General features: G+C 35.8%; 5 protein-coding genes across 12 annotated transcripts; 2 read left to right on the top strand and 3 right to left on the bottom strand.

Annotated features, from left to right (window-relative positions):
- The first annotated feature begins 604 nt into the window (after nt 1-604).
- LOC105157738 (thioredoxin-like 2, chloroplastic) lies at nt 605-10,008 on the top strand. 8 transcript variants are annotated; one of them, XR_016064662.1, is made up of 10 exons: nt 605-694; nt 780-1,043; nt 1,673-1,855; nt 2,193-2,357; nt 2,585-2,724; nt 5,443-5,557; nt 8,708-8,843; nt 8,923-9,057; nt 9,180-9,382; nt 9,549-10,008. XR_016064662.1 is itself a non-coding variant. In XM_011074196.3 (6 exons), exons 2-5 carry the CDS (start codon nt 849-851, stop codon nt 2,711-2,713), a joined length of 672 nt encoding a protein of 223 aa, XP_011072498.1. In that variant the 5' UTR covers nt 605-694; nt 780-848; the 3' UTR covers nt 2,714-2,724; nt 7,092-7,231. The 8 variants fall into 8 exon arrangements, 2 of the variants coding, with proteins under 2 accessions (XP_011072498.1, XP_088734772.1); XR_016064658.1 differs by having other exon boundaries at nt 8,708-9,057; XR_016064657.1 differs by having other exon boundaries at nt 7,991-9,057.
- LOC105157841 (uncharacterized) lies at nt 3,079-5,587 on the bottom strand (the record flags this gene model as incomplete). Its single annotated transcript, XM_088878109.1, has 10 exons — nt 3,079-3,219; nt 3,590-3,625; nt 3,824-3,898; nt 4,106-4,159; nt 4,248-4,314; nt 4,419-4,472; nt 4,627-4,740; nt 5,054-5,155; nt 5,281-5,396; nt 5,498-5,587. Coding segments are annotated over 10 exons (771 nt in total), but the record flags the coding sequence as incomplete, so codon positions are not given.
- On the bottom strand, nt 6,838-9,743 carry PLDEPSILON (phospholipase D alpha 4). The gene is made up of 4 exons (XM_011074200.3): nt 9,605-9,743; nt 8,920-9,483; nt 7,634-8,831; nt 6,838-7,289 (listed from the first exon to the last, which is right to left on the bottom strand). Exons 1-4 carry the CDS (start codon nt 9,689-9,691, stop codon nt 6,856-6,858), a joined length of 2,283 nt encoding a protein of 760 aa, XP_011072502.2. The 5' UTR covers nt 9,692-9,743; the 3' UTR covers nt 6,838-6,855.
- Nucleotides 10,009-12,995: 2,987 nt separating the features above from the next.
- Nucleotides 12,996-14,010, top strand: LOC105157737 (PRA1 family protein F2). The gene has a single exon (XM_011074195.3). The coding sequence runs from the start codon at nt 13,189-13,191 to the stop codon at nt 13,756-13,758; it is 570 nt and encodes a 189-aa protein (XP_011072497.1). The 5' UTR covers nt 12,996-13,188; the 3' UTR covers nt 13,759-14,010.
- Nucleotides 14,011-14,898: 888 nt separating this feature from the next.
- LOC105157735 (uncharacterized) lies at nt 14,899-24,091 on the bottom strand. Its single transcript, XM_011074192.3, has 3 exons — nt 21,144-24,091; nt 20,540-20,603; nt 14,899-17,948 (listed from the first exon to the last, which is right to left on the bottom strand). Exons 1-3 carry the CDS (start codon nt 24,062-24,064, stop codon nt 14,982-14,984), a joined length of 5,952 nt encoding a protein of 1,983 aa, XP_011072494.2. The 5' UTR covers nt 24,065-24,091; the 3' UTR covers nt 14,899-14,981.
- Nucleotides 24,092-25,146: the final 1,055 nt, after the last annotated feature.

Below are 25,146 nucleotides of genomic sequence, written 5' to 3'. Positions count from 1 at the left end.
GCATTAGAAGAAATTAGTTACCAATTTCCAATTGCTTTCAAAGAAGCAAATGTTGTCGTCCATATTTAAATCGAGTAATTATAATAAGAAAAGCCGTATGTTAATCATCATCTACCTATTCCTTATTATAAAAATGTAGGGCATTTATTAAAAAATTTAATTGAAGGTAGAGGCTAATGGCAAGTGGGTTTGATTGGTATATGTAGAGGCAGGAAAGTAAAAGGTGAAGCAGTTGCAAAGAGGCTAGATTGAGAAACGCATAGGAATGGATTAGGCATGGCTAGAAAGGCTACAAGGAAAGGATTAGCTGTTATTTTGGTACCCATCCCTGAAGCTTTGGCCACTACGCCCTCGCCCCGCTTCTGCCTCTTTGCTTTCCGGATGAACTTTCCTCATAAATTATACTAATACTTTTTGTGTAAATTATCGTAACTATAAATATTTTTAAAATTTAATAATTGTATTATAAATATTTTTTGTAATAATTGATTATAGAAAATATTTATTAAATAACCATTAATTTAAAAAAAATATTTTATATTTTTTTAAATTATATAAATTATTTATAATCATGACCAATATGAGAATCCTATCACAGTTTCTCTGGTATCTTATTCCGTTTCGGTTAACGTTGACTACACAAACCGGACCAGCGTCTCCGGTCGGAATAAAATAAACAAAGCGGACCCACAAAGTAAGCTTCTATCTTTTTAGTTTTGTTGTCAATTGAACCATTAATTATTTCTATTTATTTACTGATCTTCATATGATCAGAACAGACTAAAGAGCCCGTGTGTAGATACATATAAAAAGCAGGAAGGGGGAAAAGGAACACGACTCTATGCAGTATGCAGGGAGGCTCTGTTGTCCCGCAAAAAAATTATCATCTTTCGAGGTGCTTTTTATCGTCAAGTGGCGTGTATTATATACTGCCTGCGAGTAAATGCAAGTTCAGTTCAAGAAATGCAGGATTTTCTTGGTCTTCTGCTGGTGCTAAGCCTGTTGTTGGTTGTGTTCAAGAAAGAGGTTCTTTCGAATTCAAGGTGAAAAAGATCTCATCTTTTGTTTATGGGTTTGATTTTTTACTTACCCTTCTGAGTTTGATGGCCCAGTTGACGAATTTTGATTTTTTTTTGGAGTGCTTATGTTGCACTCTTACTGATTCTGGCAGAATTTTGTTAGATGGTGAAGCATCTTGGTAAAGAAGATGTAGAGATAGTTATCGGGATTAGTTTGTTTAATTAGGTGTTAAGTTGTCAGGTTTTACTTTCAAAGAGGTAGCTGATGAGTTGTTCTTGAGATCAAAGAGTGAATGAGTACTAAATAATTCATGATACTTATTTTATTTACATTCATAGATGTGTACGAGTGTGTGTATAAATGTATGTTTAGATATACCTGGATTTTCTAGGATGGAATGAAATGTGGGTCGAGTTGCTTGCTTGTCAGTTGTGATCTCTTGTGATGTGCAAGAGAGTGAAGGAATGTATTGATGGAAATTAACTAAGTGCAGTAAGCGTTACTAATGATTGTGTTTCATGTTATTCCACATGGAATAGCCACTACTGGAAGAGCTGATGGCTCCAGTCTATTAGCTGTAACCTTCTTCATAATATCATGCTGCAGGTGATTGATTTTTTTTTTTGTCTATGAACTCTGTGGGAAACTTCAGGTACATGCCACTACTTCTGAAACTGATCAGCCGAAATGGTGGGAGAAGAATGCCGGCCCAAATATGATTGACATTCATTCAACACAAGAATTTGTAGATGCTTTAGGTCAGGCTGGAGACAAATTAGTCATTGTTGAATTCTTTGGTTCATGGTGTGCATCTTGTCGAGCTTTATTTCCCAAAGTGAGTGTACTATTTGATCAGATATCTCAGTAAATAAGGCAGATTGGGTTTTAACCTGTCTACATGTGCTTGCTACATTTCGAACGTCTCTGGTTAATATTGCTGTAAGTTTGCTAAATGAATGTAAGTTGTAGTTGTCGCCTGTGCTTATTCAAATGGGTATATGTATCATTTAGTAGTGAAATAATACATTATCAATTGCTTTCTTCTTGACCCTGAACCTTTTGGTTTCACTCTGACCGAGTCACAATAAATTTTATGAGTTGATCATATGGTATCTTATACACATATTAATCTAATTTGATATTACTTTATGTGACGATTTCCTTGACTTTAGATCTGCAAGATTGCCGAACAGCACCGAGAAATCACTTTTCTCAAGGTGAACTTTGATGAGAATAAGCGCCTGTGCAAAAGTTTGAATATAAAGGTCCTTCCATATTTCCACTTCTATAGGGGAGCTGATGGCCTAGTAGATTCATTTTCATGCTCTCTTGCAAAGGTAGGACAAAAAAATTTCCTTTATATGCCATCAGTTCTTTTACATCTGGGCATTATGATTAGCATCAGGACTAAAGCCTTCTTGCCCTTAAAAATAGTGTCGTTAGTTGGAATATAAGGTGATATAGTCTAGGCTAGAAATGTGAGTAAATTACCATTTCTCATTTTCACTTGCATTTTGTGGAAAGTTGTTACCTTGCTAAAGGGATTGCTTCAATAATTATGCAGCTCCAGAAATTGAGGGATGCCATTGCAATTCACAACAATGCTGTTCATAGCAATAGCCCACTGGACTACAATGGTTGTCCTGGTGATTGTTCAGAATTATCAATAGCTCCAGAAGACAAGCACTTATAACCGAATTCAAGGTAGGGCTTTAAAGTTCTTCTATTTGCCTTGGTATGTGTTTCTATCTTGTGTTGGGACACTGAAAGTACTTCAAGAAGTTTGTACATGGGCCTTTGTATAGGAATCGGATACAAGTTTGGTCTTTGTAAATAGTTAACTTTGTAAATTACCTAAACAAAAACCGATGTAATCATTGGTTCAATAAATTTGATCAAGTGGGAAATGTTCTTCATGTTAGCAAGATTGATTATTGCTTCATTGTTTTCAATCTAACAAGATTGCTTCCTTCTGTTTCATTCATTCTGGTTCCAAAAGTTTTCCATTCAGCACGGCCTCTTTCCAGATTAAATTGTTTCTGAAATTAGATTTAGAAGAAAGATAGCTGGATTCAGATTTCTTTCATTTATCAAATCCTGCTGGATTTCTCTTCAGTAATGGTCCACAACAGCTTCCTAGGCTGCTGCTTTCATTCTCTTTTCAAACTCTGCCCATTCAGCAAAACTCCTTGCCCTAACCTGAAATATACATGCCAGAGTTGAATTCCCAAATAATAATTGATGAAAATAGTAGAACGGCGAGGATTCATCAATTGAAGGAGTGCCAAAGATTTAAGTGTAGGCTAAGTGGACATGATTATATCTTAGTGTAAAATCCACATGAGTTTAATAAAGTTTCTTCTAGAGATAGGACCATAGATAGTAATCTTTATTTATTTATTTTTAATTTGTTGCTCTATCATGAATGATCATCTCGAGAATTTGGGTTCGTTGTTCTATTTTTTTTTTTTTTTTTTGGTAAAACAAGATATGTACAACTGTTGTAAATCACAAATTAATGCTAAAATTGTAACAATTTGAAGAGAAAATGGTTGGCCAAAAATTGTACCCGAACCCGTGCTTGCTTTTTATTTATGGATTCACCCTGTATGAAAAGATCAAATAATTAGCATCTGGTTTACAAGTGGTAAAAGAATCCAATAAGCAATCCAAGATATATATGGATATACTTTTGTTATTAATTTAGGAGACATTATTTTTCCATTTTTAAATATAAATTATTTATCTTTTTTTTCTATAATTTCTGATTAATTTGATAATTTTCTGTTCATAATTCAAATACCTGATGTCTTAGAGTGGGCAAGACCATATGCTGTATCCATTGTGCATCAACTACACCGATCTTCTCTTCTGGCTTCTGTTACATCAGAATTCCAAACAGAAAACAAACTTCTCATACTTAAACTTGTACCAAACAATTAGTAAAGTAATTTATATATAGAAAAGTAAATATCGAAATAAAAGCAACAAAATATTATCATATTAAAACAATATTTACTGGAAATACCAAGTCAAGATAGGGAGAAATGAAATGAAAAGACAAAGGAAAAAAAGGTCCTTTTACCTCAAAACACCTCCAAAATGCAAAATCAAGCCCCCAGCCATGGACTAAATCATTCTGAAAACATTGAATTTGGTAAAATACCTTAGAAAATTTATGTACATTATTTTCACTTCTGTATGTTGATGAATCAAGAATGTAATACCTGAATCATGTTCCAAACACATTTCCATGCATTCCTTGAGAATACTGGAGCCATAATTTCAACAAACCTGCTTGCCAAAAAGATCATTTGTGCCAAGATAAAGTTCAAGTACGACACAATATTTATTGATTTAAAAGAATTACTAGAAAATATTAAGGAAAAAGTACATACCCTGCACAAGGCGGCAAGGATGGATTTGTACAATTGTAATGGCTTTCAGCTTGCCTGCAGAAAACAAAAAAAAAAAAAAAATGGAATATCATATGTCATTTTGGCTGGTATAATCTACTTGTTACTTTTCATTTTTCACTCATTAATTTTGACCTTACATATAATAGGTTGGTAATCTTGGCTTAGCCAATGTGAAGTGCAGTCATACCTGTGGACTTCAACATTCTTCCTTTTCTGTGTCAATTCCCATATCAACCCTCTTTCTGATATAACAGCAGGTTGTGATATTTCCAAATCATATTTCTTAACCAGTTTTATGTACCTAAGTTCAACGAAAGCATGAAAGAGAAAAGAAAAATATTTCTTTGTTAAATAGCAGCAAATATGATATACAGTAAGGCAAAAAGGAGCCGAAATCACATGGAAATGTCATGTCAAAATGCTATATCAGATGAATGTTTCATCAATCCAACCTGACATTTGAACTTGCAAACATCAAAATATCGTGTACTAGTTAGTATAATCATCAAAGTGGTTTATTCTAATTTATTGTGTTCTTTTCTACTGTTTGTTTTCCTTTTTTAAGTAAATCTAGAAGTTGAATTCATAGTTGTCATAACTGAGATTCTACTCACTCTTCTGCCTTAAAATGCTCAACTCCCAAATCTTCATCCCAAATGAATATGTATTCATATAGGGCTACTATGTTTGGATGGAGAAATCTTTTGGCATACCACCTGTCGATTTGATAAAATGCGTAGAAGTCAGACTTATAATTATACGACACATACTCATTCTGCAAATGTACTTCAAAAAATAATAATAAAATAAAAATCACTACTTGTGCCCAAGATTTATTTACCATTTAGTTTGTTCAAATGCACTGATATGAATAGCTCTTTGTGACCATTCAAACTGATCCCACTCGCTTGTTTTTCCATCATAGTGAAACAAGATTATTGTGAAGTTCTCGGAGAACTAAAAACAAGAACATAATATTTCTAAGCAACATCTTATTTACCAGAGAAATTGGAGGTGCAAAAAAAGGGATCAACAAGGGAATGTGCTAAAAGAGTGACCTTTGAGACTATTTTGTCCACAATATTCTTCTGTCGAATCCCAACTGCTAGTGCTAGCAGGTAACTTTGTTTTTTGAAAGTTTCCTGCGGTTAATAATTGCAAAGATATAAAGTCTTTCGGGCTTTTGAGATTTGAGCACAAAAGCATCAGAACTTAGAAGTGTTTGTATATGCAACAAATTTGCAATCACTAAAGACTTACATTTCCCACACATCCATGGAGGAAAAGGTCTGATTGAGCCTTAACCATTCCTGGGGGTAATCGTTCAGCTCCGTGTGGATTTGTGGCTGCATATATCTGCATATCAAATTTTAAATTTTCTGTATGGATTTAACTGATAAAGATATGTGAAAATTGATAAATGCATGCTAAAAGATTTTGCTTTTCAAGTTCACCATGCTAATGTTAATTCCACATACTTTATGAGATTCATGGTTCTCACTTGAGCTTCCGAACTGCAAGCCAGGATTGGAACTTTGAGAGGCTGAATAAAACGTTGTTGTTTGAACCTGTAGAACAGAAATTGGATGGTTAGAGTTAATATACATCTTGCTGAACAGAAACCTGCATAAAAAATCACAATTGTTATGTTTTAAAGAAACCTTGTAGAGCCTGGTCATGGATAATCCAATGAAAAAGCCTAGCAGAATGCTAAACAAGGTTATCAGCAGCGACAATAATTCTGGTAACATTTTGCATTTTGGAGCTCTCATCTTTGTAGGGACCGATGGATTATCGTTTTATGATGTTGTAGCAAATCAAAGTATCCATTCTTTTGCCTTTGTTTGAAATTTGGAATATGAATTTGTAGAGGGCTATTAAAGAATTGGGCAGTCTTTAATAGGAAATCTTGAACAGGCATGTTGCTAGATAGTTTTTCACTATTAGGGAAATAAGGAAGAATATCTGGAAGGGGAATTAATTCAAATCTCCTAATATGTTTCCATTTTTGCCTCCATTTATTTCTCAGCTTTTTACCCAATTGCTGAGAGATTTTAGGAATCACTGTTTTAAAGGGACCTTATTAAATGGCATGCTGATGCACAGATATAAATGAATGCTTCAAGTTTTTTTTGATTATACGTTCAATGAAATGATTGTTATAATTATAGTGAATTAAATACTTGTACAATTTTGCCTGGATTTTTTTGAGATAAAAAGAATAATAATACTTTCAAGCTCTAGTTCTCCAGCAAGAGAACATACAAGAATAATTATCAGTCATAAGTACATATGATTCAGCAATCTTTTACTTATCTTTGGTAATTTAATAGTTAGTTCTGTTTCCCCAAATACAAATCTTAGTCTTTCCATGCATAACAGAATCCCACAATCCAACTTATAAATTTTTCTCCTGCTACGTGGTGAATATGGATGATAAAACTTTTGATCGTTTCCCTTTTATTGGTGTTTTTGTGTCTGGAAAATTGCCATCACCCCTGCATAGATCCTCAACAGAACCCTTCTCTGTCACATTGACTGGATAAGTAACTAAATGGACCCCTCCCATATCTTGTACTTCTTCTTGACTGTAAATTTTCCACATTTTCTCCCCTACTGATCGAATAGTTCGCACACACTCTAAACTTTCAGGCTCTTGATAAACATTATCAGCTCGTCCAGTATGCTCATACCATAGCGACATACGAAAAGCACGAATGTCTCCATTGTCCATGCCATCTTCTCTAGTTCTTGACTGGTAGCAACCTATAGCTATTTCAGTGTCCCGTTGTCCATCCATCGATCTTTGGTTTACATTAGCTGAGCCTATAAGCAGATAAGTATCATCCACTGAAAAATCATCCACGAGAAGGTACTGATTAGTCCATGGAAATCATCTTCATGCAGTAAAATAGAGAGAGAAAAGACTTCTTGAGAAGCAACACATATCCAATAGTTGTGTACAAAATTCTGATTAGTCCTAATACTGTGTCATTGGCCTAATGGTTTTCTACACTGATTGAAATATATATTTGGATGTTCGTTGTTCTATTATAAATCAGAGCTACTTTACTCTGAATCTGATGAACAATAACTTTTTGTATGGGCTGATGAAAATTTAGCTCGGAAATTCTGTAAAGCCTGTATCCATGAAATAAAGTTGTCACTGAGATTATGGAGGATGAAGTTCATACCTATCATGAGCTTGGAGTGCACATAAACCATAAATCTCCTGTGTTTCTGAGCATTCCAATAGTGTGTTTCAGGATGAGGATTGTATGGAGGAACAAACTCTCCTTTGACCACTTTTTCCCTGTTAGCAAGGCAAAAGAAATCCAAGTAGTCCCTTGGATGTCCTCTCTCACCACTCTCTTCTATTGCTTCTCCTATAATTCTGTACATCATTTTCATAGTTTCCCTAGTCCAGTGCAGTATATCCTGAACTGATTCACTCTCAGGTGGACCTTCTGGCCACATTGGTATCACCACATAAACTGTGAACCGCTCCTTTGCCTTGATTTTACTAGCAACTTTTAATGCAATCTCAACAGGAATCAAGTTCCTGCAACCACAATGCTTGTTTTCCTCCCAAAGGTGGCATCCTCCAATAAAATATTGGTTCTCGATGTATATAAACCTATCAGCACGTCTAATTGCATCAACATAAGCCTCGTGGATGCTTCTCTCTACTTTGAGGTTCTTAGGTAAAGGGCTAGCAGATACATGATCAATCGAGCGAAAAACTTGTACATTCCAATTTCTTTCAGAAGTGGTGCTTGTGGCATTAGGCTGCTGAGACAATTCTTGAATTGAAGCAACAGGGACTAGTAAGGAGGGATCGCATTGTTTAGTCCATCTTTGCTCAAAATTTGCAAGTATATCCCAAGCAGCTTGGCCATTCACACAAGCATGCGTGTCGTGCCAAGGTTCCCTCGGCCCACCTTTATGAAGGCTAGCACCTTGGAGGCTAGTTTGGTAAAAGTCAAAGCAGTGGGATTCTGTGTTGAGAGTTTGAAAGAGGGAATGCTCTTCGGTATCATATCTTCCATCACAGAGGTCTAAACCACCAAGAAAGCTCATGATTTCACGATTTCTTGAGGAGGGCTGCACACGAGAATCCACTGTTATTGTCTTCTGATGATGGGCAAAGACCGTCGGTAACTTGTCATGTAGCCGGGGGCATAATCGACATATAACTTTTGTGTGTTTGAAATAGGCTAATGCATCTTCATCATGAGTTTTCATCACCCCTTTGTTCTTGATTACAGGTAAGGATGTCTCGTCATCCCACAGCAAGATTCTCACAGCCACACCTTCTTCTGCCTTTCGCTTCAGCAGTTCACCAAGTTTCACTCCTCGTGCATGAGGGATATCTGTTTGGGAATCGCGTACCTATATGAACATGTAAATGTTATAAATCAATGGCAAACTTTTAGAAGCCGCTAAGGATCATGATTATCATGATGATATTTGCACTTACCAGGGCCATGTTAGGATTGAATGACCATCCAGCAATGTAAATCAAATGCTTTGCCCCATCAATGGCATTGTACACATCCTCCCACAGTTTCCTAGGTGTTCCACAAAGATCAATTGGAGGTTGAAACGTATGACGATGGTGAGCATCTTGATACAGTGTGACACTGCAATTTGATCTTATGGGAAATGCAGCATTTTTGAGCCCCTGATATCCACCATTGGTCTCCAATGCTTTCTCCCAACTTTTCTCACATTCTGCAGGCTTAAACCAGACGATGAACTGCAACTTGAGCTTCTTGTTTGGCTTTCCATTCTGCTTGCTGAGCGGGAAGAAGCCATTTATCAGACTTGATTCACCTAAAAGCTTATCAGCCTGAATGTCGATCTTCCCCAAAACCGTGCGCTTTCTTTTCAAGGTTATTGTGATTGTTGTATCTGGAGGATGAGCACAGAGGATCTGAAAGGTTTGGTTCCAAACTCTGTCCCTTTCGTAGGTCGTTTTCGCCTCCTTTTTGTTGTCAACTTTGATGGTCACATACGCAGATCTGCCTCCGGCAGATATGCACTGCAAAAGCATAACGACAGTTGAAAATCATTCTGATCAAACATTGAACTTCCATATTTTCGCAGATGAAGTTGACACGCAGAGGACATAGCAAATAGAGTTCTCATGTGAAGAAACTTACCTTAAAGGGCACAGATGGCTTGTACGTTGTAGCTCGAAAGATAGTCACTTCAAGTGTTCCATGGAGAAACTTGCTCTTTTCCTCCATTTCTATCGAGCTCGACCGTCAACCCTCAATCCCTTTGCAGGTTAAGAAACTCTGAAAACAGAAACAAGTGAAATGATCTCCCTTCTCTTTGCCTGATGGAATGAGGATCCACAAGAATTCATGCCATATATAAATGAAAATGAAGCAAAAGCTGTTATTGTAATTCAAGAAACCTCTTAGAATGTGTTGGCAGCTGAGAGAAAACTTGTGAAGCCACACAATTTCAGTCTTAGAGGGAACTCAACAGTCTGCTCTTAGTTTTTGCTTTAAGCTGAAGCTTAAGGTGGTGTTATTATTTCTATTGTTCATCTCTTCCATGTTCTCAGTTATCATTAGAATAAGATGATAATTACTTGACTGTCTCAAAGCACTTACACTTTGAGATTATATATATTTAAGAAAATTTATTTTTTAATAAATGGTAATATATTCTCGATTATTTTTTCATGCGCTGTCTAAGTCTAGTTAAAGAAGTTTCCTTAGGTTTTAAGGAGTTTTAATTCGTAACCCGAGTTTAAAAAATATCCAACTATATGAATTATGTCACGTCAACAGCAACAGAGGTTTTTTATATATTGATGTATTACAATTTGGTATTTTCATATTCAATTTATATAAGAAAATTTTAAATAAAGATATTTTTTTATCTCAAGATATTCAAAGAGTTGCATGCAACTATTGTTTTTTCTTTTTTCCTTTGGTTTGTAAGATTATGCTTATATTTTGAATGAATTATTAATGGGAAAAATATTAATTCTTAATGAGAGTTGTGGTGACCACTATTGTAAATACTTAAGTTGACAGCAACTATATATGCAAATTGCAATAGATGTTTATGTTACACTTACACCACCACTCTCCTTCTTGCCTCCCACCTTGTTCATATCATCTCAATTCTTTCTCTATCAAACAAAACCTTGTTTTTTTTTTTTTTTTTAATTTATATTTTCAGTTTGTCTAAGCATAGTACCATTAGGGCCAAAAAATAAATTAAATTATTCGATTAGAATCGATCGATAAAAGTTTGTTTGAACTCTATTTATTAAATTTAATAAATCAAACATGAACAAAAATTTTAGTTTGATAAACTTTTTAGCTCGATTTGATTAATATAAAACTAAAAAGAACACACCTAAAATGTGGAATTACTCGAACTTGATTCATATTTGATTTAATTAAAATTTATTTTGAGCTTAATTAGATTAATAAATAATCAAACCAAATATAAACCTAAAATTTGAAACGTGATAATTCATTCAAATAAGTTTAAATAATAATACGTGCAATTTGCGGTCACGAGTATCACGTTTCAATTCGTGGCGTAGAACTTGTCGTGTCTGAATCAACGCGGCTTTTCAGGGACTAGAAACAACAGATGTGGCCCATCTGCCGCACTTCATTGATTAAAGACTGGGCCGGCCCACTAATATGTCCAATTGCTTTGAGAGACGGCCATTTTGATACATTGGGCCATAAAAGCAATACCTCAACCCAATAACAAAAGATGAACATAAATATACATATTTATTTGCTATATCACCTTATTTTGAAATTTGATATAATTATTAATAAATTTTATAAATTAAAAAATTATATTTAATGCGTCTGACATTTATTTCGTCTAATAAATAAATTTACCAATTAGTCAAAATTTACTAAATTTATTAATACCAAAAAAGAAAAAAATTAAATAAAAAAGAATTCATATTTGCCCTAATTAACTTATTAGTAACTTATTGCACATGAAATAATTTTTTGTTCTAACTAAAGTCTCCACATATATTTTTACACACTAATACATATAATGGGGTACGTTATTATTTTTTTGGACATCTAAGCATTTCAAACTAAGAAAAATTTAAATGAAACTATATTTAAATATTTATGTCCGCATTGCTATAAATTAAAGTGATCAACTGTGAATCACTGTTTTCAACATAACAATTTAAATAACCAAATAAGTTTAGTCATCAAAGTCATTTTTTCAAGACAATATAGTCATAATATATATATATATAGATATATTTAAATAATCAAACATATTTCTTGCACGAAGGGTATAGCGATGCAAGCTTCGAGAGCAACGGCAGCTAATAATTGGGCAACGCCCCAATCACGAGGCCACGTAGGATAGATTTTTGCGGAGTCGGCAACGAATTTATAATAATTAACTCATAGACATTAATTGGTATTAAATAATTAATTTTGAATTAAATAAAATTGGGGGAAAGGTTTTGAAGAAGCCACGTGGTGTAAATGAAACGGTGCCGTGTTGAAGCAACAAACAAATGGGCCCACTAGAGTTGAGTGAGGTCTTATCCACATATTGGGTCCAACAACAAAAAGCCCAACAGCCCACTCCCATGTGGATGTGGGTGGGGTGGGGTGGGGGGGTTAGTTGGAAATTGTTGCCACTTTATGCAACCATCATTTTCTCTCCTCCACATGGTATTATATTTTTCCTTTTTCCATTGCTCTTTTTATTATTTAATTTTAGTTTGGGATTTTTAGTTTTCTTGACTTGCACTAAAATTTCATAAATACCTCCTAAAAAATATTATATTGACACTTTTCAATAAGTGTTGTTGTGTTTTATTAAAAAAATATTACACTTACACCCTTTAGAATATGTGACTGTAACTTTAAAAGATAAGAGAGTGTTTGTATATTTTGACCAAATTTCATCAATTTAATTTTTGTAATAATTACACTCCCTTTTTCTGAAGTTTGGTGTAATTAGACGTAAACCACATGTAATATACAAAATTACATATAGAAACTCTAATATTTACTTCTATCTAATAAATAAGTCTGTTCATTAGTAAAATTCATAAAATTTGTTGATATTAAGAAAAATCAGATAAAATCTAAATCTATCATCCACTGATTTATTATTGATTTATTGCAGGTCAAATAAATTATTTTATAATCAAATCATTCTTATACATATTCACACGTTAATACATGTATGAAAATATATCTTTACCGTTATAAAGATTTTTTATTAATAAAGGAATCATCTATTTATTAAATGAAAGTAATCTCACGAATATTAAATATAATTTTTTAAATTATAAAAAATTTACGTTTAATTAGCCAAATGATTTGGTAAGGTGTGTAAATTATGATTTACTCTAAAATACAACTTTGATTCAATCGAATAGAAAAGTACAATTGTCTTCTTATGATTGGAAGGAGACGTGGCTCGTCTGCTTATGCACTTGGGCTGTTGGGATAAATTTCCACTTTTCCCCCAGCAGGATAGAATGAACTATAAAACAGTATGTGGTACACTACCATACTTACCATGCACCTTCTCATATCATAGCATCCCACAGCTGCCCGAGTAGTTTATTCCCTACATTGCGTTCCATGCTCCCTCATTTACACCGCCCCCCCTTTTCGTCTCCTCCCACTCCCAGCTTCCACAGTTTATTGCACAAGCCCCCAAATCCCTCTACGCACGCTCCCCAATTACCCATCGCCACCGCCGGAAAATGACAAATTATGGCACCATCCCCACGTCGTCTTCCCCCTCCGGCCCGCCGGTCAACCTCGAGTACATCTCACGAGCCAAGGAACGCCTCAAGGCCGGCCTGGGAACGCGCCGCCCATGGCGCGAAATGTTCGACATACACTGCTTCAACCTCCCCAAGTCCTTCCACGAAGCTGTGGCGCGAGTCAGGACGAATATCGCCTACTTCCGGATGAACTATGCCATCGTCGTTCTCCTGATTCTGTTCCTCAGCCTGCTCTGGCACCCGATCTCGCTTATCGTCTTTATTGCGATGATGGTGGTGTGGCTGTTCCTCTACTTCCTCCGCGACGAGCCGCTGGTGATTTTCGGCCGGTTGATTAGTGATCAGGTGGTGCTGATCGTGCTCGCGGTGGTGACGATTATTGTCCTGTTGCTGACGCGCGCCACCACCAACATCCTGTCGTCGCTGCTTGTGGGCGTGGTGGTGGTCTTGATTCACGCTGCCATCAGGAAGACCGACGATTTGTTCGCCGATGAGGAAGCTGCTGGAGGTTTGTTGCGGTCTTCCGGACCCTCTTCTTCCTCTTGATTTTTTCAATAGTTACTCTCTTCTTTTCATGCTTATCCTCTTTCTTTCCTTCCACTCTACTTGTTTGAAATTGTATAATTCATCGCCTTGTATCAGGTGATGATTGTTTGTTGTCGTTGACTTGTTGAAATTCTTTTCCTTTCTCTGGAACATTGTTGTATGGTGTGGAATGTGTATTTACTTTAATTACTCTTCTATAATCATTTTTAAAGAAATAATGAAGTTATCAAAATGTGAATTTTTTCGTGATTATTTTGTATAGCTGCATTTTCATTTTTACAAGTTGAGTTTTGCTGAATTCTACCACTGTGAAACTCTATTTCGCGAAACACAGTTGAAACACTACTTTCTACTTTCCAGTCAAAGAATGGATTTAATTTTAAACTTGATAAAGAGAGAAAATTTGGCCTCATGGAACAAAGAGCAAAGAGTAATTGCTCATACCACATATCTGCTTCTTGAAGACTTATTTCAAAAGAATATACTCTCTCGTATAATATCTATACCATTACAAATACAAGTCTTTTAAACTCAAAGCCATAGATTTGATAACACATCACCGAATTATTATAATATTAAAAATGTCCTTCAACTTCTCGACTCATGCTGAATTAACTACTTAATTTTCTTTATAAAATAATTCTATGTAAAAGTTAAATTTACCCCATTTTGTTTAAGTTTGTTGTTAATTAAAATAGAAATAACATATTTGTACTTTGTGTTCCATGTATATATAATGATTGTTATCAATGTAGCATATATCGTACAAAATTTTAATTTGTAATTCAATTTGAATAAAATATATATTGATAATTAATATAATAAAAAAAAATATCAAACAGTTTTTGTATATCAGATTGTAAGTAAATAATAAATTTTGAGACATAGCATAAATTATGAATCTTAATGAAATAAAAATATTACGAAAAACTGCCTGTCATGGTATCTAGTACAGGTCAGCCCCCAATGATTGGTTTCTGAAAGCAGTTTAATTTGGATTGAAGTTGTTAACCAGACCAAAGTCTGCGTGAACTGGATTGGGCTCCATCTAGTTCAGAACCTGGTATTGTAGCTTAAATCCATGTAGCTACAGAGACAATTTCAAATGACTCAAATGAGCTTGATTTTTTGACTGGTAAATTGCAGAGAAATTTTCAGTTGGAATATATAAGAAGAATTAAGCGAGGGAGTAAAAACTATCCATGAGGGACTACAAGTGTAGTTTAATAGGATTTGGCCACTTCGACATGTGGAATGTGGGACAATGATCCCCAGCCTGAAGCGTTCTTCTCCTCATAACGTAGGGATAGATAGAAAGAATCCCGGACCCTCAAATGCTGGAGAGATGATGCCTTACGGAGGAGCCGATGTGGTAGCTCGCTTAACCTGCAACCCTCAAAATTTAGTTCCCAAAGACATGGCATTATCGACAAGGTGATGTTGCCTTCTTCTTCAGCCGTTATGTCCTCCCATTTTTCCCAACTTGGACAGTAACAGAAACTCAGTTTCTTCAACTTAGGGAACCCGAATGGCATTGAAATATCTGCTATACCAAGGAAGTCCCTGCTCAGGAACTCCAACCCTCTCATTCTCCACACTGAAAGCTGTTCCAACCTAGGCAGCTTTCCCAAACTAGGCAACGTTGGGATACCATTACATTCTTGGATTTCAACGACTCTTAGATGGTTAAAAGATGAGCTGCTCCAACCTGGAAACTTTGTCCCCTTGTAGCCACGAATTGTCAAATGACGTAAGTTTGGGGGCAGCTGCAGAGCCTCCATCACCTCATTTATCAACGACTCCTGTACATCTGAATCTGTACTCGTCATTTGATCCATAAACCATATTTTCAGGTTCTGCATGTGTATCTTGTTTCTCAATTCGGCTTTCCGGGCCTCATTCACGTCTTCCCTGTCATGAACACTGATTCTAAGCTCTAGAGATCCACTGAGCTTGTCCAACCTCTTCAAGTATCCCAATTTGTTGAAACCTCTTCCAGCATGGAACAGTCTCAAAGTCTGAAGGTTAGTTAATTGCTGGAATCCTTGAGGAATATAGAGAATACGAGTGTAATCATTGGGAAGGTGTTTCAGGTTTACAAGTCTATCGATCCCTTCTGGAAGCTTGGAAAGACACACACAAGATGCAAGATTCAAGGTTTGTAGTTCTTGCAAATTGCATATGGTTTCAGGCAACTCTTCCAAGCGTGAGTTCCCGCTCAAGTTTAGGTGTCTCAAATGAATCAAATTCCCAATTTCCCTTGGTATTTGTTCCAACTCGCATTCATCTAAATAAAGAGTTTGCAGGTTGTACAACGTGCATATGTTTGGAAGAAATTGTTCTATCTGGCATCTGGTCACATCTAAGTACCTCAAGTGAATCAGGTCCTCCATGCCTTCTGGAATCCCTCGTGCCCGCCATTCTGAACAAATACTTAATACCCTTAGGCATGTTATGAAATCAAATCTGTCACAAGGAACCTCATCTTGACAAAATAAGCTACGATACACCTTGACTATGGAAACTAGTGATGGATTATAAGCTTGGATTAATGACCCATCTTTACTTGCCTCTTCTCTACCCTCCAGATTGTGACTATTGGTATTCCTAAGAAACTTAGCAAAATCATGCACTATATCATGCATTTTGCAATAAACTCCATCCTTGTGTTCGACAAAGTCTTGAAAGAAAGAACGCATTTTTAAATTGTTGAAGTATTCTTTGCCTCTAAGTTCCACTTCGCTCGTGCTTCCAGTTGATGTTAGATAGCCTAGAGCTATCCACATTCTTATCAATTTATCAACATCAATCTCCCAGTCCTTTGGAAAGATGGCACAATATGAGAAGCACCGCTTCATTGCAGGGGACAACTCGTTGTAGCTCAAAAACAAATGAGGAAAAAGCTCGACTTCTGCTTCCTCCAATTGCCATATTTCATTGTCCAAGAGACACTCCCACTCTTTCTTAGTATTTTTAAAACGCAAAAGGCTTCCCAAGACTTTCGCAGCAAGCGGCAAGCCCTTGCACTTGTTAGCTATTTTCTTACTGATTTCTTGCAATTCTTCAGGATCCTCTTCACTCCTCCCATCAAATGCCACACGTTTCATTAACAGCCAACAGTCGTGATCCGATAGTTGGCCTAAATGATGAATCTCGGTAGCGCACATCATTCTTGTAACCCTTTCACTTCTTGTTGTCACCAAAATTTTGCTCCCAACACCACCAAACTTAAGAGTGTTTCTCAAGGGTTCCCATTTGGTGTGGTCTTCTGTCCAGATATCATCTAGGACAAGAAGAAACTTTTTTCCTGAAATAGAGTCTTTTAAATGCTTCATCAGTGCCTCCAATTCATTGAGATTTGGTGAACTCCCCTTCACAATCTCAACAATTGCTTTAGCAATCCTAACCTCATCAAAAATATCAGAAACACAAACCCAAATTTTTAACTCAAAACAGTTTACCAGACGATCGTCATTGTATACAAGTTGAGCAAGAGTCGTCTTCCCAATTCCCCCTACCCCAACTATAGAAATAACTTGGGGACCTACTTGAAGTTGCTGGCCAACAGCTCCAAGCATGAGTTTTCCCACAAGAACATCTTTGTCAGCTTCTCGGCCTTGTATTTCCGACAAATCGACTAAAGAAACAGATTGAACTCTAGCTGATTCTCGAGGATCAGCAGGCCGATTAATCATGAAATCATAATCATTTTTATTCTTCACTATCATAGCCAGCCTTTCTTTCAATCCCTTTATCTTCTTGGCAATATCTCGACGTGTTGCAACTTTATGCAAGCCCAAACAAGAAGATGGGATAAAAGAACATACCTTCATCATAGTCCAATGACGATCCTCAGACCCTTCAATCTGAGGTTTGAGAAGAGCATAGTTCCATTCATCCAGCACATCGTCTATGTCGTAAGACACATCTTCTAGCCTTTTCAGCCAATTCTGGACAGTCTTCTCCTTATATCCTCTCCTTTCTGCATCTTCCAACACATTCCTGATTGCATCCAACTCGGAGGAGAGATAGCGAACTTCTTTCTTCACTCCTCTCACCAAATCCACCTCTTCTTTGATCTGTTTCTGTAAAACATCAGCCAATCGATCCAGCACTATGGTAATCATAGCATCAGCCATGCTTCTGAATGTCTCAATTGAAAACAGAGCAAATTTGCAGGAAATTGGGAACTATTTCATGTAGAATATTGTGTTTGATGATGGGCAACACTAGGATCATCTTTTCTTTGCAGTCTAGTTTCGCTTTTAGTATAGATAATATTAAAGGAGACTTCAGCGAATCTTCCTGGAATTGGTGCTGTACGTACTCAGAACTAAGCGTTGATGATGAGGAGAGTAGTGGGTGGGTGATGCGATGTGCGGGTTCCACTCAGAATAATTACCCACAACCACCGTGAGAATGAAAGGGGGACTCTTGGGCTTCTGCTGTATAATTTGTAGGAAAACTCTTAACATCCACTTTAGATGAGCAATTTCAAAAATAAATTAAAAAGGGTAAATTTGAATTAAATTTATTATAAGGCAAAATTTCACTTTTGGTCCCACTAAATAGGGTCATTCTCACTTTTGGTCCCACGCTTTAGGTGCTCAACACTTGTAGTCCCAAAACCCTAATTTTTTAACACTTTAGTCCCACACCGTTAAAAACTGACGGAAACGGCATGTGACACGTCACGTGCCGTTAGTCAGCTGGTATGGTCCATGTTGGTCAACAGCAAAATATCACTTTTGGTCCCACTAGATAGCGTTATTCTCACTTTTGGTCCTACGTTTTACGTGTTCAACACTTGTAGTCCCAAAATCCTAGGGCCCGTTTGGCTGTGTTTTCATTTTCATTTTTAGTTTCCAACATTTGGAAATAGGTAGAAATGCTTTATTGGTTTTTGTGCGAAAACTGATAATATATTTGGATTAGTTGTTTCCAAATGTAGGTATATAAGTGTGAGAATGTTGAATATATGTATATGTATTTTTGATGTGACAGAAATTGGTTACAAGGGTTGACCAAATTGATTGAATTTGTGTCTTTTTCTATTCATATTTATGTATAGATATATACATATATATTGTAAATGCCAAACAAAAATGTGAAGAATATACTTTATTCAATACTTTATTTAAATAAGTTAGGTCTAAATTAAATAAATAATTTAATATGACCAAGACATCAACAATATAATTCTGTTTATATTTTCAATTTTAATTAAAATATTTTTTTTGATTTTATATATATCAATAAAATAGTATTTTATATTAAGGTGTAATATAAATTTTTTAACACCTTTAGACCCACTCTGTTAAAAACTGACAGAAACGGCATGTGACAAGTCACGTGCGATTAGTCATAGGGGTGGCAAATGAGTCGAGTCGGCTCGCGAGCTCGGCGAGCCGGCTCGACTTTGAGCTCGAGCTCATGTTTACTTGTTCATTGCTCGCGAGCTGGTGAATTTTTTTTTTATATATTTTTTGTAATTTTTTTATATATTTAATTTTATATTTAATATTTGATCAGTTTTATAATCTAAATTGATCGTATATTAAAATTATTAATCAATATCATACATTTTATTTTGTATAATAATAAATTATGATACTTTTATTTATATATTTAATCTTTATACAAAAATAAATCTAATCAACAACTTAGCAAATTATAATATTTTTTATAATTAAAATTATTATTTAATATGATATATAGAACTTTATGTTATATTTTAATATATATTTGTATTATGTTAATATTTTTTAAATTGACAAGTAATTCACTTATGATTCTTTATTATTTATAAATTTATGTCAAAATTTAGTAATTCTTATGAATTAATCTAAAAATCATAATAATAATAATAATAATAATAATAATAATAATAATAATAAATAATAATGATGATGATGATGATGGTTGAACAATTCTGATTATTATTTTTATTAGATATATAATGAGATTAATAAATTTTATCAATAATTACGATATCTTAAAATTTGGGCACCTGATTCATACGAAATTTAAATATATACAAGATTGTGTCTATTAGATCATATCAGACGGTATGATTTAAAATCACATGGCCTGATTCAACGATACACCGTCTTGAATAATTACTCTTATGTTTCGATATCAGATGGTTTGGGTGTGTTTTTAGCATCTTGTTTAATTTTTTTCTTGGGTTTGGGTGTGTTTTCAGGGGACAATGATTTGTTTATTTCTTGTTGTTGTTGTTTGGTTTTATAAAAGAATTGTAATGTTGTATGGAAGACCATTATTGATTAGCAAAATTTCTGAAAAATTTTGTATGTAATGTTGTAAAATTCCTCTCCTTCCCACCTCTATTCTTCTGCAATTTCTAGAACAAAATCGAGCTCGAGTTCGAGCTCGAAAATAATTTATCGAGCTCGAGCTCGAGCTCAACCTCGGTGAGCTCGTCGAGCTCGAGCTCAAACAAAGAACCCTCTCACACTTAGTTTCGTTTTCCTTCCCAGCCTCATTCATGGTGGCTCTTAGGCCTCTCTGTCTCTCTGCATTTTACTATACCAGTGGTATTTGACTGAGAAGTTGCAAGATTTGGTCCAGAGGATGACTTAATGAATACAGCTCAAACAAAAAACCCTCTCACACTCAATTTATTTTTCCTTCCCAGCCTCATTCATGGCGGCTCTTAGGCCTCTCAGTCTCTCTGCATTTGCAGTCTTCTCACTCTCACTCACTCTGCTTCAGATGTTGAGTTGCTTTTGATGAAGATTTAGCTTTCACTGCAAGGAACCGTCGAGAACTTGCCGTTGTTGTCCTGGAATGTCTCAGTCCCACTCTCCATTAGGGTTTTGGGACTACAAGTGTTGAAAACGTAAAGCATGGGACCAAAAATGAGAATGACCCTATCTAGTAGGACCAAAAGTGATATTTTGCCGTTGACCAACATGTACCATACTAGTTGACTAACAGCACGTGACAAGTCATGTGCTGTTTCCGTCAATTTTTAACGGCGCGGGACTAAAAGTATTAAAAAGTTAGGGTTTTGGGACTACAAGTGTTGAGCACCTAAAGCGCGAGACCAAAAGTGAGAATGACCCTATTTAGTGGGACCAAAAGTGAAATTTTGCCTTATTATAATGAGGGTAAAATATAATTTAAAAAGAAGTTAAATTTATTTAAAAAAAACTAAAGCACGCTTTTAATTTTTTATTTAAAAGTGCTTTTTGTATATACATGCCCAGTTCACTACCAGTTTCATTTGAATGACTGAAATGAGCATGACTCTGTCTTGTAAACTTCAAATAAATATAAAAGAGAATTTGTCTGATGAACATATTAGAACAAATGAAGGAACAAAACTATCCATAAACATTGAGAGTGGAGTCTAATAGGGCTAGTAGAGTGCCATCCGCTGTAAATAGCTCCTTCTAAGTGGCCGGAATCTGGCACTTTGATCTTCCAGCCAAAACCCTTCTTTCTGTATAGGTGGAAAATCCTGGACCGTCAAATTCTCGACCGATACCTTACGTAGGAGCCGATGTGGTAGCTGCGTTAACCAGCAATCATCGATCTTCAACTCCTTGAGACATGGCATTATCGACACAGTAGCGCTACCTTCTTCTTCAGCCGTTATGTCTTCCCATTCTTTCCACCTTGGACAGTTCCAGAAACTCAGTTTCTTCAACTTAGGAAACCTTATCACGACACTTGACGATGCCATTGAGCCATCGATATCCCCTGCTATTCCCAGGAATTCCCGGCCCACAAACTTCAACTTCCTCATTGTCCCCACTGAAAGCTCTTCCAACTCCGGCAACTTTCCCAAACAAGGTAAGGTTGAGATGTAATTGCAATCTTCAATACGAAGAATTCTTAGATGGTTGAGATATGAGCTGATCCAACCTGGGAACTGTGTCCCCCGGTAATCAAGAATCGTCAAAGAATGCAAGTTTGGATGCGGCTGCAGGGCCACCAGTGCTTCATTTCTTACCATCTCGTCTTGTTCTGCTCTCCCTATTGCATCAACAAACCAAATTGTCAGGCTCCGGATATGTATCTTGTTTCTCAGTTCTGCATTCCAGGCCTCATCCACATCTTCTCTATCGCAAAGCCTTATTTTCAGCTCCAGAGATCCACTGAGTTGGTCCAACTTCTTCAAGTATCCTAATTTGCTCCAACCTCTTCCAGCATAGAACAGTCTTAACGTTTGAAGGCCGGTTAATTGCTTGAATCCTTGAGGAATCTGATAGAGAGTTTCAGCGTGATCATTGGGAAGGTGCCTCAGGTTTATGAGTCTATCGATCCCTTCTGGAAGAGCGACAAGTCTTCCACAGTATGAAAGATCCAAGGTTTCTAGATCATGCAAGTTGCATATGGTTTCCGGCAACTCTTCTATGTCTCGGTTCCTACTCAAGTCAAGATGCCTCAAGTGAATCAAATTTCCAATTACCCTTGGAACCTCTTTGAGCCCGCAGTGGCTTAAGTTGAGAGTTTGCAAGTTATACAACTTGCAAATTCTTCCAAGAAAATTTGCTGTCAACTTGTTTCCGCTCAGGTCTAAGTACCGCAAGTGAATCAAGTTTTCTGTACACCTTATAATCTCTTGCAAACCAGATTCGCACAACTTTAATACCCTTAGGCATGTCACAGAATCAAATAGTTCAGAAGGAAGTTCCCTTTGAAAAATTAGGCTACGATATACCTTCATTTGGGAAACCAGTAACGGATCGTAAGCTTGGAATGACACATTTTTCCTTGCCTCTACTCTGCCATCTGGGTTGTGACTTTTGGTCTTCCTGAGAAACTGAGCAAAATCATGCACTATATCATGCATTTTGCACGTAACTCTACCACGAAATTCCGAATAGTCTTGAAAGAAAGAACGCATTCTTAAACTGTTAAAGAACTCTTTGCCTCTAAGTTCCAACTCACTCGTGCTTCTGGTTGAGCCCAGATAACCTAGAGCCATCCACATCCTTATCAAAATCTCCACATCAATCTTCGAATCTTTTGGAAATATGGCGCAATATGAGAAGCATTGCTTCATTGATGGAGACAATTCGTTGTAGCTCAAAAACAAATGAGGAAAAAGCTCAACTTCTGCTTCCCTTAATTCCCATATTTTGCTGTCCAATATACCCGCCCACTCTTCTTTGGTATCTTTAAAACGCAAAAGGCTTCCCAAGACTTTTGCAGCAAGCGGCAAACCCTTGCACTTGTCGGCTATTTTCTTACCAATGTTTTCTAATCCCTCACATTCCTCCTCACTCCTGCCATAAAAAGCTGCCCGTTTCATTAACATCCAACAATCATCATCAGATAGTTGGCCTAAGTGATGAGTTTCGGTAGTATGCATCAATCTTGCAACCCTTTGACTCCTTGTTGTCACCAAAATTTTACTCCCAGGGTCACTGCAGTAAAGGGCATTTTTTAAAGGTTCCCATTTGGTGTAGTCTTCTGTCCAAACATCATCCAGGACAAGAATAAACCTTTTCCCTGAAATAGAGTCCTTTAAACAATTCAGCAGGGACTCCAATTCATTGAGATCTGAGGATTTACCCGCCACAATCTCAAGAATCGCTTTAGCAATCCTAACCTCATCAAAAACATCAGAAACACAAACCCAAATTTTTAATTCAAAAAAGTTCACCAGACGATCATCATTGTATAGGAGTTGAGCAAGAGTGGTCTTCCCAATCCCCCCCACCCCAACTATCGAAATAACTTGAGGGCCTACTTGAGGCTGCTGGCCAACAGCCTCAAGCATGAGTTTGCTCACAAGAACATCTCTGTCGTTCTCCCGGCCATGTATGTCGGACACATCAACTAAAGAAGTAGATCGAACTCTAGTTGATTCTTGAGCATCAATAGGCTGATTAACTATGAAATTGAACACATCTTTCTCATTCACAATCCCATCCAACCTTTCTTTCAACCCCTTTATCTTCTTGGCAATATCCCGACGAGTTGCAACACTGCTGAAACAAAAACAAGAAGACGGGGTAAAAGGACAGACCTCATGCTTGCTCGACGTCCTTTCAATCTGATGCTTGAGGATAGCGTAGTTCCATTCGTCCAGCACGTCGTCTATATCATAAGACACGTCTTCCAGCTTGTTCAGCCAACTTTGGATTGTCTTGTCCTTGTACCTTCTCCTCTCTGCATCTTCCAGCACATTCCTGATTGTGTTCAACTTAGAGGACAGATAATCAACTTCTTTCCTCACTCCTCTCACCAAATTCACCTCTTCTTGGATCTGTCTCTGAATAACATCAGCCAATCGATCCAACACAATGCTAACCATAGCTTCTGCCATGCTTTTGAATTGGATGGGAACAGTCTCTGCCTCAACACCTTATAAAACCATCTTTCATAGCGTTGAAATTTCTTGGTCAACGGCCATTCAAGCCATTGCCTTCAGTCAAAGTTAAATAGTGGTACTTGTTTGAATATTTTGGAATATATTGTATTAGTAATTTAGCAGGTGATAATTTTAATTGTTTAGTAGAATTAACTAAACAAAAAGATTAAATACCTCAAAGTTCGAAAATTATTTATAAAAATTTTACTAAAAATAAAGAATATAGTTTTCTAAAATATATAAATAGTTGAGTCGAGTTCAACATATTATTGTTCAAAATAATTTGAATTTTTATTGAGCCAGCAAAATTATATTCGAATTTGATTTAAAAATTGCAGCTATTTTCAATGAAAATCTGACGTTTAGCTCTTAAATTTTACCTTTTGTATCTTTTTATACACCAATTTCTTATTTATATATATAATATTATAGTTTCATTTTATTTTATAGTTTAAAATAATTTATTGCTTTTTTCTTTTAGATTTTTTGTTATCTACTAATGATGTTTTGGTAGATGAAAAAAAATGATCACATTTTAACTTTCATACAATTAGTTTCTTGAAATATCTTAATATGATTATACTGAATATATGAACAATATATGCTTTGCAAATCTTTACATTTACATGTAAATATATATTTTAATATTTGTGTAATTCGAGCTCTTTTTCAGAAAAAGTCCACTCGCGATTATTTTGTTCTTATTTTCTTCTTTTGTATATTTTAATTTAATTGAATATTTTGTAGACATGCATTAAATTAATAATAAATATTGAGGTTCATTCAGTTCTTTCATTTATTAATTAGTTTTAATTTTAAAATATGTGATAATTGATTAAATGGATAGCCCCAAATTAAATTAATTAAATTAATTTAATTGAACTATGGATAGCTCAAAATTAAATTAATTTAATTGAACTTATCTTAATTAATAATTTGAATTTATTAAATAGGGTTCATGACTTCAAAGTAAAAAATAGAGTCCTACTTTGAAACATGCGATGATCGAGTTGCACTTTTAGAAAGGTATAACTCGA

The sequence above is a fragment of the Sesamum indicum genome, linkage group LG3, assembly GCF_026168435.1.
Source record: "Sesamum indicum cultivar Baizhima isolate 11 linkage group LG3, ASM2616843v1, whole genome shotgun sequence".
Classification (NCBI taxonomy): Eukaryota; Viridiplantae; Streptophyta; class Magnoliopsida; order Lamiales; family Pedaliaceae; genus Sesamum; species Sesamum indicum.
Note: the sequence above shows the minus strand (reverse complement) of the source record. Positions and strands in the feature narration are given on the sequence as shown.